Source organism: Poecilia latipinna, unplaced genomic scaffold (genome assembly GCF_001443285.1).
Source record: "Poecilia latipinna isolate Pla-1442-1.1 unplaced genomic scaffold, P_latipinna-1.0 Scaffold882, whole genome shotgun sequence".
Taxonomy (NCBI): Eukaryota; Metazoa; Chordata; class Actinopteri; order Cyprinodontiformes; family Poeciliidae; genus Poecilia; species Poecilia latipinna.
The window spans coordinates 114,454-129,125 of NW_015113498.1; the positions used below are offsets into that span (position 1 = coordinate 114,454).

Below are 14,672 nucleotides of genomic sequence, written 5' to 3' on the forward strand. Positions count from 1 at the left end.
GTAAAAATTAAATTGGTCTGATGGCCAATTAGCTACGGTTTCTGTGATTTATCTTTGCACTTTAAAAAAATATATGAATGTTTTTTTTTAGCATTTTTATCATGTTCAAAAAAGTAAAAAAAAAATATAACAATCATTTTGCGGTGATTAATTATTATACAAGTGTAAGCTACATCATAAAGCAGTAAGTAAATTGTGATGTTAAAAGTGTGATTAAAAGAAAATCACTGAATCCAGAGCTTAGAAGTGGCAGCCGAGTGAGACATCTTCACTTTAACCTACTCTCTGCTGTATCACGTGATACGGGCCGTCAGAGCTGCTGGAGCTTCTCACGTTGACAACAGGGAGAAGGAGGAAAAAATGGAAAAAACCCAAGGTCCATTCTTTTTTTTTTTTTTTTTTTTTTTAAGTTTATTTGATAGGGACGGACACACATTGACATAGACAAACTGAATAAAACAGCAGTCCCATGTTTGCATCATGGTGCAATAGCAACAGCTAATTCGCCACTTCGTAACCCCGTTTCGTAACCATGAGTGTCCATTTCGTACCTATGCACTTAAACCAGGTGTTTCACTTTATTTTTCGTTGTATTTAAGTATTTTCACTTAAATTAAACGACTATTTATTATTATTATTATTATTATTATTATTATTATTATTATTATTATTATTATTATTATTATTATATAAATGCTCAAATCTCATATAGAATAGAATTATATCTGTTATATCCAGTGATTCAAATTTAAAAAAAAAAAGATTACTCTGTAAACTTTTTGCAAACATGACAAGTACAAGGCGGTGAATCAGGAGATTATTGGAAGAAAAATAACCAAATAATTTTTTAATGTCAAAACTTAAATAATAAGTCGCTGTTTGTTGTGTAAACAAGTTTTCTCTGTGATACTTAAATCGAAAATGAGAATTTCCTGCGAATTCGGGATAAACAAAAACCTGGAAATTTATTGCAATGTTGCAGCTCAACCACTAGAGGTCAGTGTTTCACCATTAAACAATGAATCTGAAACCTAAACGGTAAAACTTCACAAATATTGATAAAATATAAATTACAGTAATTTTAATATTTTGATGATTGAGTGATTTTGATTTTAATAAATAAATTTTCTTAACTAGAGTAAGGAAAAGTGATTATTTTAATTTTTTCTAGAAAGTTTCAAATGCTGCTTTCCCTTAAAGCAGCATTTAAATGTTGATAAAACTAAGTGGTTTAGTTTTACACAGCAATTAATCTGATTTATTTAACAAAAAAATGTGCTTTTACTTTTAAACCTGAACCCATTCTTTACTCATTTTCATTCAGTTGAGTTTTAACTTCAGTAAATGATTTTCCAGTTCAGCTAAAGATCTACAAACATGTCTGAGACAAAAAACTACAACAAAAGGGATTTTATGGTTGACTGTTTCTTTAAATGGACGCTGAAGCTGGTCGTGTTTTTCCTCAGGTCGCCTCATGTTGCATCATCATTGCCTCTCTGAGGGTTTGATAACATCTTCATATCTCACCTTTTCCTGCCCCCCGCCCCTTTGCACATATTTGTAACGTAGAAAGCCTCTCTGTCTGATTTCCATAAAATGCACTGACACAAGAAGTGAGCTGGATTAATCATTAACTTCAGTCTGTCAGATTTCTGACACGTGGTCCTTCAACAAACCTAAAAATAAACTCCTGAAGCCAGATTTTTGTTGCTTATACATATCAGTGAATGTCAGGACCTTAATCTGACAATTACTTATATATTAATAATTAAAATAGTGACATTACATGCTAATTTTGCTTGCAGTTGGATACATTAAGTAGAAGAATTCCCAATTAACAGAGATTAGAACTTGAAAACCTGTCGTAAGTTTAAATAATACAAAAACTGCATGGAGGTAACCATATAAGAAAATAAGGAAAACAGTTGAAATAAATATTTAAATTATTTTAATAAATAAAAAATGTACAAAAAATGATAAGAAATTACATCTCAGATGTAAAAAATACTTATATATAAATATAAACAAAAAAAACTTTGAAACATGAAAAGATAGAAAAAGAAAGCAGATAAACGACTGAAAATATACAAATTGAAAATAACTGGTAAATAAAATGGAACAAAATATGGAAAAGAACAACAGGAAGACAGAAAAATGCAAAATAAATTCAGATAAAGAAAATGATTAAAAAAAACTTCTACGATGGATTCAAGAAATGAAAAAATCTGAAAAGTGTGGTGTAAACTCATAAATCTGGCCCTTTGAATCTGTATGTTGTTGGTTTCCCAGCTGTGGACATTTAGAGATTTTCCATAGATTCTGTGATAGATTTAGGTTTGGACTTTGACAAGGCCGTTCTAACCCATGAACATGCTCTGATCTAAACCACCCCATAATACACTGCTCAAAAAAATAAAGGGAACACTCAAATAACACATCCTAGATCTGAATGAATGAAATATTCTCATTGAATACTTTGTTCTGTACAAAGTTGAATGTGCTGACAACAAAATCACACAAAAATCATCAATGGAAATCAAATTTATTAGTTCTGGATTTGGAGCCACACACAAAATTAAAGTGAAATGTTCCCTTTATTTTTTTGAGCAGTATATATTTGTCTGCATGTTTGACAGGTTTTACTGGTTTTAACTCCATCAACCAGTTTCTCAGTTTCCGCTGAAGAAAAGCATCATCACAGCATGATGGTGCCACCGCCATGCTCCAACCTAAGAATGAATTCAGCTTAACAGTCGACTCCTTGACCAGCAAATATCTTATCAGCAGATATGAAACGGACAATAAAAAGTTCAAGACGACAAAAGAATAACATCTGCAATAATAATAATAATAAAAACAGATAAAAAAAATATGTATTTTATCTGGAAAGTAAACTAAATCCAGGAAAGTTACAGTTTTTAAATTTGAGGAGCAAGTCCTGAATTTATCAAGTCATGTCTGACGGTTTGGGCATAATGACCAGTGTCACATCTGGACGGAAAAAATGGCAGCATCATGTTGTGGGAAATGTTTTACTGCAGAATCACCTGGTGAGTAAGAAGTTAAAGATGAAAATCCATCCATCCATCCATCCATCCATCCATCCATCCATCCATCCATCCATCCATCCATCCAGGAAGAAAACCCATTAGCCCATTTTGCTAATCGAAAATTCACTAATTAGAAAATAATTTTGGTAATTTTCCATTAGCAAAATACAAAAATATGTGCTAGTGTCTTTAAAATGTTGATCAAATTTGTTTAAAAAACTATTATTTTGTTAATGGAAATTTGTAAACTCTGGTATTTAGCAAAATGCTAATATCTGGTCTGTCCCATAAAACAAACAACACAAGGTTAAGAAAAAGAAAACATGAATAAAATAAATAAAAAACAAATATGTGGTTCGGGAAACTTATTTTAAAGGCCTTTATCAAAGTGCTGGTGTTTTTAAAATGTTTACAAAACATATATGTAAACATAACGTTGTCTGAATATGCAACACTTCCAGTTTAAAGCAAATTTTGCACATTTAAGTTCCCAGATTTAATGTTTCATAGAAAACCTGTAAAGAAGCGTTTTCCCCACTTAAATGCCAAAATCAGATTTTAAAAAATCATTTTTCTCCAGTGTAAATCATGCAGCTGATGGGATGAATCCCAGATCTGGCTGTTTTAAAGCGGAGTGGCCCCCCTGTGATCGCAGGGGCTGGGTGTATATATAAGTGGACGGGGTTTTTCACGCCGCTGTGCTGAGTGGAGGGACTCATACACACTCCGCATTTCCACGCGTCCAGCCTGGAAACACACCAAGCTGCAAACTTCCAGCTCCCACAACCTGCTTTCCCTCATCAGAGGAACTACCTACAAATTCCCACAACTTCTCTCCCCTTATTCACCCACTTCTGCCGCGGGCAAGAAACTTCCACCAGTTGCGGGACATGCGGGGGTTCGAGGCTTTGTTAACGGTGCTTGCGGTCTTCTCGGTCGGGTTGTGGAGCTCCGAGGCCGGGGTGAGGATGCAGAAAGCAGCAGCAGCGAGGAACAGCTCCGGTGATTCCCGGGAGGAGAGCTCCAGAGCAGCGGGACACGCCACCTGCCCTGGCCGCTGTCGGTGCGAGGGGGACGGGCTGCTGCACCGGGTGGACTGCTCGGACCTGGGGCTCCGGGAGATACCGAGCAACCTGAGCGTGTTCACATCCTATCTGTAAGTTATTGTTTTTTCATTATTATTATTTTGTTTGTTGTGTGAGAGTGCACACATGTTACGGTCGCGGTGGGAATCAGAACACCTGTCTGTTCTGCGCATGTCAGGTCGCGTTGGCGGCAAAAAAAAGTTGATTTACTCTGATGCAGAGGTGGTAGAGCACCCAAAAATATAATCGAGGAAAAACAGCACTACTTTAACACATTTCTACTCAAGTAAAAGTAAAAAGTAGCCATCCAAGCAGGGCCGGTCCATGCATTTTTGGGGCAGTGAGCATATTTTCATTTGAGGCCCCCCATATCAACATTTCACAACCAGATGCTTTATCATTCCTAAGCTGTATGTATGTAACATACCGGCTAGCTTTAGCATAATTTGAGGGGTGTCCAAAGTGGGGTGCAGGGGCCATATACGGGCCTCGGACTGACTGTGTGTGGTCCCTGACTTCAGTTCAGAAAGATACAAATTTGGGCCCCTGGTTCAGATATTTCATATACCTGAACTCTCTATCTTTAATTATGACAAAATTATCACAAACAACTAAAATCTTCTTCCAAAAGAAAAATATTGGCTATAATACAAAGGATTAACTTTTAATTAATTTAATAAACTCAGCTAAATACAGCAAGCATTTTCAAAGAAAGAGTGGCCTAAATCCTTATATTATTGATCAGAATTGATTGAATTGTGTTCTATTTTCTTCGATTGATGCTCATAAAATAAGCAAAATAATTTTTAATAAGCAGAACCCTTTTTAAGGTTTGGATCTAGAATAATTTACACATCCTTTTTGGATATGCCATATTATTTTAACTACTTGAAAGTAACATCAACAGAAAAACAAGGAATTAACGGTAAACAAGTTAAGAAGTTTAATATCTTAAATTTCTCCAACATGCAGTGGAACAACAGCAGGAAGAGTTTAACCTATTATTTGTACCAACTATAAAAATAAAATAGAAATAATTTTTCCATGTGTAATAGCATCTAGTTTGTATTAATTAAAGTTGTTAAAGAAATTATTATGCTGGCTCTGTGCTCTTGGGGGTCCCCGATAGGCGTGGAGGTCCTAAGCATCCGGATTGCTCGCATATGATTTGGGCCGGCTCTGGATCCAAGAAATTACTCAAGTAAGAGTAAAAAAGTATTTGTAAAAATGTTTACTCAAGCACTGAGTAACTGATCAAATTATCAATCATTTAAAATTAAAAAATGACATCATCAGACAGATAAAAATATAAAGTTAAGTGGAAATTTTGGTATTTTAAGGACAAAAATGACAATAATTCATACAAATAACAAAAAAAACACAATTAGGCAAAAGTAAAAGTTTTCCAAATTAGTTTATTTTAATAAAAAATGAAATTTTAACAAAAACTGCAGGTGTTTGTCTGTGTCGGGTGAATTTCTGGTTGAAACATGTTTGTTTTTCATTCAGCGGGTTGAAAATCCAGAAATTTTACTAAAGTAAGAGTAAAAAGCACAGCATAGGAAAAAACTCCTAAAAGTGAATTTTTTCCAAAAAGTTACTCAAGTAAATGTAACTAGTACCCAACTCTTCTCTGATGTTTCCTCATCAAGAGGTTCTGAGTTTTATTTCCACATTTCCTTCAATCAGGGTTAAGATTATGACCACCTGCACAAGTGAGTAGATTACCTAAAAATTACACTCAACTAAGAGTGGAACTACTTCATCATAGTCTTACTTAAGTAAAAGTAAAAAGTATCCGTCCAAGAAATTACTCAGCTGGTAAAGTCTTCTCAAGTAACTGATAAAATCATTTAATATTTAAAAATTACCTCATCAAATAGGGCAAAATATAAAGTTAAAAATTAAAGTAAACGGCAAAAAGTAAATTTTTCCCATATTTCTTTCAATATAAAACCTATAAAATTTTAACAAAAACTCCAGATGTTGCTCACAGCGGATAGAAAATCCAGAATTTTTCTCAAATAAGAGTAGCGATACTTCACAATAAAGGTACACAAGTTAAAGTACAGAGAAGGAAAAATAATCCTAAAAGTTGTTTTATTTATTTTTTCCTCAAAAAAGTAATGGAACTAGTTCCTACCCATTGCTGGATGTTTGCATTATCAAATTGTTTATCATTTATTGTGATCAATTTCTTGTAAAAATTTAATTTAACATCACAATAAGTTCCAATTAAAGCTGCAGTTTGTAACTTTTATGAAAAATGTTTTTTTACATATTTGTTGAAACTGTCATCATGCTGTGTCCAATCAGAGCCACGAGCCGGGTCTTAGCGCTGTCAATCACCATTGCTTTCTGCTTCACTGTAGCTAGCACAGCATGTTGTGAATGCTAAGGGTAGTTGGCATAGCCACTGAAGACGGCCGATAAACTGTTAGTCTGCCATTATCCCGTTGAGCAGCAATTACATGAAAAAACTCAGAAATTTTGAGATTACCTTCAGAAATTTTTCAGAAAACAAAAAATTCTGAGCTGGGTGGACAAATTTCAGAAATTTCTAACAGTCCGGTTTGTTTGTTGAGTTGTGAATATGTAATTGGACCAAAAATCAAACTCTGGTCCACCTACAAACCTCAGTTTTAGTTCAGTTGAAGTGAATTCTGGTGCGGTTCAAATGCATATGTGAATACAAGTGGACTGGAGACCGCTCCAAAAGCAGGAAGCAGACTACAGCGCAGGGCATTCTGGGTAAACACAACCAAGGCAAACGTGTTAGCCTAGCACAAAAAATGTCTCTTTATCTTTTACCAAAGAGAAAAGAGAAATCCTACAACCGCTAAAATCTGGCACCTCTCCATTTTTGTTTGCATTTCATCTTCAGAGGTTTTTGTGTTGTTTCCTTCAGTGGTTCTTGGTGCAGCGCCCCCACAGGTGAGGAGGAGAACAGGTTACTCAAAGGGTTTGGCTGGTTTGACTCAGTTAAGCGAGAAAGAGCCACAGCAGCTGAAAATGTACGAAATGTCGCAGTTTTGGTCCTAAATCGGATGCGGCCAACTGGACCTTTAAACGTAAAATCACCAAAGAGACCCTAATGCCAAACATCAAGGTCTAGTAGCTCTTAGTTATTAGAACCACATGCTGTGGTCATCAAGAGATAATGGGGGAAACAAATCTACAAGAATTTATTGAAATCATTATATGAAAACTTAAACTGAATTAAGCAGAAATAAATTAAAAAAAATTTAAATGTCATCTAGAGAACATAAAAAATGCTCTGGAAGGTTTCAGAAAATGTTTGGGATTTTGTATTCTTAACTAAATTTAGATGGTTGGATTGTTTTTAATGTATAATTAGGAAGGTTTTAGTAATCTGTAGGTAGGTAATTGTTTTTTACTTGAAAGTTTAGCAACTGTTCAATAAATTACTTGAGTATTTTAAGATTTAACTGGTTCTGTAATGGCTATTCTTCTGAGATTGATAAGGTCAAGCTTTTCAGAAGTTCAATGATTTGAATGAGTCCGAGCGCAACTTGTTTTATGGCTTTTGGAAAGTTTCCAAGGATTTCTTTTTCTTAGTTTTTTTTTTTTTTTTTTGAAGAGCTCTGATTGTTGCCAAGAGTTTCTAAAAAGTTCTAGGTGTTAAATAAACGTCCCATTGAGGGAAATTGGGGGGTGAATGGGGTTAAACTGGCGTAAATAAGTTTCTGCGGTCGTGAAAGACGTCTAAGGACCTGAACGCTGTTTAAGTGTCAGGGTTTGGGTTTCCTGAAAGCGGTTTCGGAGGTGTCAGATGTCTGCATGGGATCTCTGGGGTTCTGAAAGAGCTTCCAGGTTTTGGTGCGGTGGTTTAACAACTGAAGTGAACTTTTATTGTTTCTAGTTGAGTGTAAATTCTTGTAGAGGCAAAACAATAAAACTAATTGAAATGTATTTCGCCTCCCAGCAGGTGACTGGCTTTGATACAACACATGTCTGCGCTCCGGTGAAGCATTACGTCACTGAGTGGTGTGTTTGTGAGGAAGGGGAACCTGCTTTTCTTGGCTGCAGCCCGAAAACCGAACAATGTCTTGGATTTAAATTTCACTCTCATTAAAGAAAACTCACTTCTATTCAGGCCTGTGTGTGTGTATGTGTGTGAGTGCATGTGTGTGTGTGTGTGCGCGTGTGTGTGTGTGTGTGTGCTCCTCTGGGTTTGTCTGCGGAGGGCAGATGGACTCACAAAAACACGCACCGACAGTCGATCAAAGGCTTTTTGGGTCTTTATTAGAGCTGCAATCAGGAGCTGAATGCAACAAAAACATCAAGGAGTTCCTTTGAGAGCGCGAAGCTCAATTTTTAAAGTATGCATTCCAACCAGCCATAAAGTTGTCCAAGAGGAACGCCTGTTTTTACTGAATACATTAGACTTTTAAATCTGCTCTGTGCTGGTTATCGTAGAATTCAAGCTGATGTAACATAAAATAAATCTGAACTTGTCTGCATGTAACGTTGCAACTAAAAGTTTTCACGCAGATTAAATTTGTTGGTAAAATGTACAAACTAGCAGCTTTTTGCAGTAATTTGATGATTTAACACAACTTTTAAAAGGTTATGCCGTCTAAAAGTATTTAATCTCTCCTTGAAAAGTAACTTTAATAATTAGCTGAGTTTTGTAATGATAAAAAAAAACAATCCATTCAATTATCATGTTAATTTTGGGTGAAGAAGAAAAAACAAAGAAAATGTGAACTGATCTTTTAAAATGTTGCAAAAATTGCGAATTAGGTGTGTTTCTGTTGGTTTGGCGTGAATCACCAGGCAAAGCGCGATTTCGTCAGACATTAACGCAACGCAAACTGAAGTTGAAGTTGCAAACTAGCATGGACACATTTAAAAAATTAGCTGGTTTTCTTCAATGTTGAAAGTTTGGGCTTAAACATCTTCCAGAGTTTCGTGCCTCTGGTCACAGACCCACCAATGAATGGGAAAGTTCGCTCCATCAGAACTCATTAAATGTTTTGACTCTATCACCTCTAAGCAAGTGGGATAAGTTTGTTGCAAAATTGAGGAAATTATTTTGAATTTTGCCACTTCCATCAACTTTTTCTCCTGCGATACGTCAAAGGAAAACAAGCATCAGGTTGTGATCATGTTGATTTGCTTATTTTGTTAAACACCAGAGTGGCTAATAACTCCGGCTGTAGGGTGTTCATCAGAAAGCACCTGAAGAACCGACCTGAAGTAAGTAAAACTCAAGGCAGGTTGTGTCCAGCATGTGTAGGGTCTGCAGAATTTACAAGCCTTTTTTCTTACCCTAGATCTGTATGCAGGTTCAGCTTCCTTAGGTTCAGTTATCGACTCATGCATTCAATGTAGCTTAAGTCCTTCAGATTTGTTGCCTCTCAGTGTTTGTCCTGTTGCCTAGCAACCGTGATTGTGCTAAATATGAGCTGGTGAAAATTGAAGCTCAAAATCTTGTTGAGCTTTTTAAATTAAATGAATGATTTGAGTAGGATTCCTAGTCAAACTCCGGTCTGTCTGCCTAGAAAGTTCAGTTCGTTTGGTTCGTTTGTGGAGGTGTGAATGCTAATCAGACCACATTAAACTCTGGTCCACCTACAAAACTCGGTCTGGGTTTGGCTGAAGAGAACTCCGGTTTGGTTCAAATGCTTATGTGAATGCCAAACAAACTGGAGACCGCTTCAAAAGCAGGAAGTGAACTATAATGTAGGGCATTCTGGGTAAATACAACCAAAATAAATGTGCTAGCCTAGCGCTAGCAGGAGAAACATGTCATGAGCCTTTACTAAAAACAAAAGAGAAATCCTTAAACCGCTGAATTTTGACTCTACTCCACTTTTGTTCACATTTCAAGAGGAAGGAAGTTGCACTCAGTGTTTTCTTCAGAGATTTTTGTGTTGTTTACTTCAATAGTTCTTGGTGCAGCGCATCCACAGGTGAGGAGGGGAACAGGTTTTTCAAAGGAATTGGTTGGTTTGAAGAGAGAAGGAGAATCACTGCAGCTGAAAATGTATCAAATGTTTTTGTCCCAAATTGAACTGACTACCCAGTGTGAAACACACTCTCTGCTCTCTTGATTTAGCTGGATTTTGCTTTCCAAGAAATGTGAGTAGTCAAGCTAAATTAATAATTTTAACAACAAAGGAAACAGGTCTTCACGCATCTGGTTGTATTGACAAACGAAATCCTGTTTCCTGATAAACAAGTGTCTTTTTCTAATATCAAAATGTGTTTGAAGACGTGAAAATGCATCGTTGGCGTCACAGCGGCACCTCTGATTACAACTCTTTCGAATCAACCAATTTCTTTCCACTGTCTAGTAATCAGCAAACCAACCAGCTGGAAGAGCTGAGATTCTGCGTTTCAACCCGAACTTTTACAACCTTCTCAGTAAAGAGTAACCGATATCAGACGTCATAGCTAACAGCCTCCAGCCTTCTGCCTGTCTGACCGCCATCAGTGTGAATGCTGCCATCTGTCAACGCCTTTATGTGTGTGCTCTAGCTGCATGCCTAAGCAGCGCTGCCTGAAGCGTGAATGGGCCTGCGAGTCTCCTTTCTCCCCTCTGACTGACAGGAATGCATTTAGCCTCGCTGTGATGAATGAACCCATGTGCATATGAAGGATTCTGCTGCCACGCCCCCTTTGGCAGCCATGTTGGACTTCCTGAGGTCGGACCATTCAGACACGGCTACCTCACTTTAGGTTCTTGCTTTTCTACAACGCGAGCCGAAACGTCTTGAATGTTTTCTATGGTCCAGCAAACACTCACACAGGTAGCTGCAACATGACATCACAGATGGGTAGATCCATCTTCCTCAGAGGTCATGAGAGAGGTCAAGCTGACAAACCGTCTGGAAATGGGAGATTCAGTCCGCTGATTATTGGAGATATGAGATCAAATGTGGCAAATTTACTGATTTATAAGGTTTGTAAAGCTGGGAATGGCCGACTGGAGCGTACAGAACATGTTTTTAATGTTGTGTTACAGCGGAAAAGATTTGTGATTAATTATTTTATGAAATTATTTTCAACTAATTTGGTTAATTAACCCCAAACTGTACAAATTAAACATTTATTACACACTTTGGATTAATGACAAAACCTTATAAAATATGTTTTACCCCAAACTCCTAAATTGGGATAGTTTTAGTTTAAACGGATTCACGTTCCTGAAATGAATACTATTTTTATTGGCTTTAAGCACTAAAATGTTAAATTCTGATTTAAAACAGGACTTTAATTATTTTTGCATCTTTAATGTATTATGAATATTCTGTAGATTACTTAAGCAGTTAAAGAAAAATATGAGAATTTGACCAATTTTATTAATTGCAACTAACAATTAATCACATTATAATAATTTCTATTCTGATCACTAATATTTTTTGAAGGGCAACTTTGTTTATAATGAGATCATAATCCATTTGATTTATGGTATTTATGGATAAAAAATTTTTCTTTAACGTTTTTGGTCATTTTGTTTTTATTTTTTTATTTTAAATGTCTTCCAGTTCCAGTGTTGCGTACCAAATTTAAGTTTCAGTCTCTGAATGGCTGAACTTGTTTTATTATCCTTCATATTGGTTGAAAATGGACTCAGAACAACAATATTATCCCTTATTGCAATAATTTCTGGGACAACATATCATCTAGTGAAATTTATCATGACAGGCCTCTTTATTTACGAATATTTCCTTAGAAAAATATAAAATATTTAAAAGAAAACATTTTTTTTTGCTTGATAAATGATGAAACATTTCAGATCACCTGGAAAAAACCACTTCCTGTTTCTGCCGTTACCGTAGGAACGGGACAGGAGGAAACCATTTCTCCTCCATCACTCAGAAATCCATAGAATTAATCCTTCAACAAGGAGTGTCAATGGATAAGAATGTTTTTCACATGGAGCGGAAAAAAACTGAAAGTAAAACAGGAAGGTGTTCAAAGTGGGGTGTGTGGGCCATTTGGGGCCTTCAGAATGACTTTGTACGGTCCTCGATCAGACTGCTTTACCAGTTTCTTTAAAATGTCTGTTTAGTTTATTGGTAAGGCGGTCAACCTGACACTTTTGGCACCAAATGCAAAAATTGTAGACACTTCTGAACAAAAAATGTCTCATTTTTTAAATTAAAAATGAGATTTTATTTATTTTACTTTTAAAATGAACTAAATACTCAATATTTTAAGAAAATGTTCAAATTCATCTTTTTGTATCGTCGTAAATCCAAAGCAGATGAAAGGATAACACAAGAAAAATATAAAATTAGTTAGATTGGCGCCTCCAAATCCAAGGCCATGGTCTTGAGCCGGAAAAGGGCAGAGTGCCTTCTCCGGGTCGGGGGGGGTCGTCCTGCCTCAAGTGGAGGAGTTTAAGTATCTGGGGATCTTGTTCACGAATGAGGGAAGAAGGGAGCGGGAGATCGACAGGCGGATTGGTGCAGCGTCTGCCGTGAAGCGGGCGCTGTACCGGTCCGTCGTGGTGAAGAGAGAGCTGAGTCAAAAAGCGAAGCTCTCGATTTACCGGTCGATCTACGTTCCCACCCTCATCTATGGTCATGAGCTTTGGGTCATGACCGAAAGAACGAGATCACGGATACAAGCGGCCGAAATGGGCTTCCTCTGCAGGGTGGCTGGGCTCTCCCTTAGAGAGAGAAGCTCGGTCATCCGGGAGGGACTCAGAGTAGAGCCACTGCTCCTCCATGTCGAGAGGAGCCAATTGAGGCTCAGACATCTGGTACGGATGCCTCCTGGTTGTCTCCCTGGTGAGGAGTTCCGGGCATGTCCCACGGGGAAGACCCAGGACACTCTGGAGGGACTATGTCTCTCGACTGGCCTGGGAACGCCTCGGGGTTCCCCCGGAGGAGCTGGAAGAAGTGGCTGGGGAGGGAAGTCTGGGCCTCCCTTCTGAAGCTGCTGCCCCTGCGACCCGATGCCAGATAAGAGGAAGAAAATGGATGGATGGATGGATGGATGGATGGATAGTTAGTTTGCACTCAACAAGGACGAGATGTGAGTCTATTTTATTTTGAAGACACTTTTCAGCCAGGCTTAAGGAGTGGCTCACATCTGCCTGTGCTTGTTTATGATTGTTTGTAAATATTTTAATCTTTCTCCTGCAGAATGTTTTAGTGATTTTCATTATTTTAATAGGAAAAATGATCAAACTTGGATATTTTTAACGTCCACAACTTGGATTTGTAATCTAAAAAGAAAAAAACATTAAAAAGTAAGAATAATAAGTGCCTGAAGGGCAGTGTGACACATAAATCTGATACTAAAATGGCAACTTTGTTTATAATCAGGGTGAAGATTAATCATAATCACAGCAGGACAGAGCAGCAATAAAGATGAGGTTTAGTTTGTTAGAAAAAACTCATCCTGTTTATACACTGCAAAAACACAACACCAGTCTAACTTTACGTCAGGATAAAATCAGAATTTATGTTGACATAAAACAAAATGTCAACATTTTATGTAGCAAGAATTGGCATTGATCACATTTTATTAAGTTTATTTTTCTAGATCATTTCAGCAACAAAGCAGTTCAAAGTGATTTACATCATAAAAACAAAAAATCATCATTTGAAACATTATATTTTTCCAAGTGTCGTCAAAATGTTGATCAATGTTCCATTAACTCTTAACAGTTTGGTTTTTAGACCGAATTTAAAGGAACTCAGTGTTTCAACTGTTTTGCAGTTTTCTGGAAGTTTGTTACAGATTTGTGGTGAATAAAAGCTGAATGCTGCTTCTGCTCGTTTGGTTCTGGTTCTGGATGCAGAGCAGAACCAGAAGACCTGAGAGCTCTGGAAGGTTGCTATGACAACAGCAGATGTTTAATGTGATGGGCTGCAAAGCTGTTGTCTGATTGACTTTTTGAAGTGAATAAGCTGATGCAGGAATCAGTGCAACTGATGATGAACACATCAATGAGTTTCTCTAGATGTTCAAATGTTCAGGAGATGGAAGACCGACTTTGTAATTCTCTTTATGTGTCTCTGAATGTCAAAATATGTCAGTATTTTGGTGCTAAGCTGTTCAGTGATTCATAAACTGAGGTTTTTTTAAAGTCTGTTCTCTGAGCAGAACCCACTGTAAGAACTTTAAGACTCGGGTTTTAGTCAGGACAACAGCAGCAGCGAGACCTGGAAGACACTGTTGCAGTAATCAGCGCGACTAATGATAAACTCATGGATGAGTTTCTCTAGATCTTCCTGGGATGTTAGTCCTTTAGAAATGTTCTTCAGGTGACGGAAGCCCGACTTTGTAACTGACTTTATGTCACCCTGAAGGTCAAAATATGGCAGTATTTTGATGAAAAACCAAATATTTCAAATATTTCTGATCTCTCTGAAGCTGGATGCTGACTGACTCAGGAGGATGTAGATATTAAATCCATGTCTGTCTTCTTTCAGCATGTTGCGGTCTGCTGTCAGGGTTAACTCGTCTGGATGGTTCAGTACTTTGAACAACAGAACAGCTCATTTCAGATTCTTTCAGTGAACCCCATTCATGTTCCCTTGTTTATGAG

The 14,672-nt window shown here is 37.0% G+C and overlaps 1 protein-coding gene across 2 annotated transcripts in view; it reads left to right on the forward strand.

Moving 5' to 3' along the window:
* Nucleotides 1-3,659: 3,659 nt before the first annotated feature.
* The window catches only part of LOC106957156 (leucine-rich repeat-containing G-protein coupled receptor 5A), a 57,402-nt gene continuing 46,389 nt past the window's right edge, over nucleotides 3,660-14,672 (forward strand). For both annotated transcript variants that reach the window (XR_001426902.1, XM_015048411.1), the window contains exon 1: nucleotides 3,660-4,206. Coding sequence is in view for 1 of the 2 variants with exons in the window: in XM_015048411.1 (XP_014903897.1) it covers nucleotides 3,941-4,206 (266 nt within the window). In the remaining variant the exon portion in view is untranslated. The remainder of the gene's footprint in view (nucleotides 4,207-14,672) is intronic.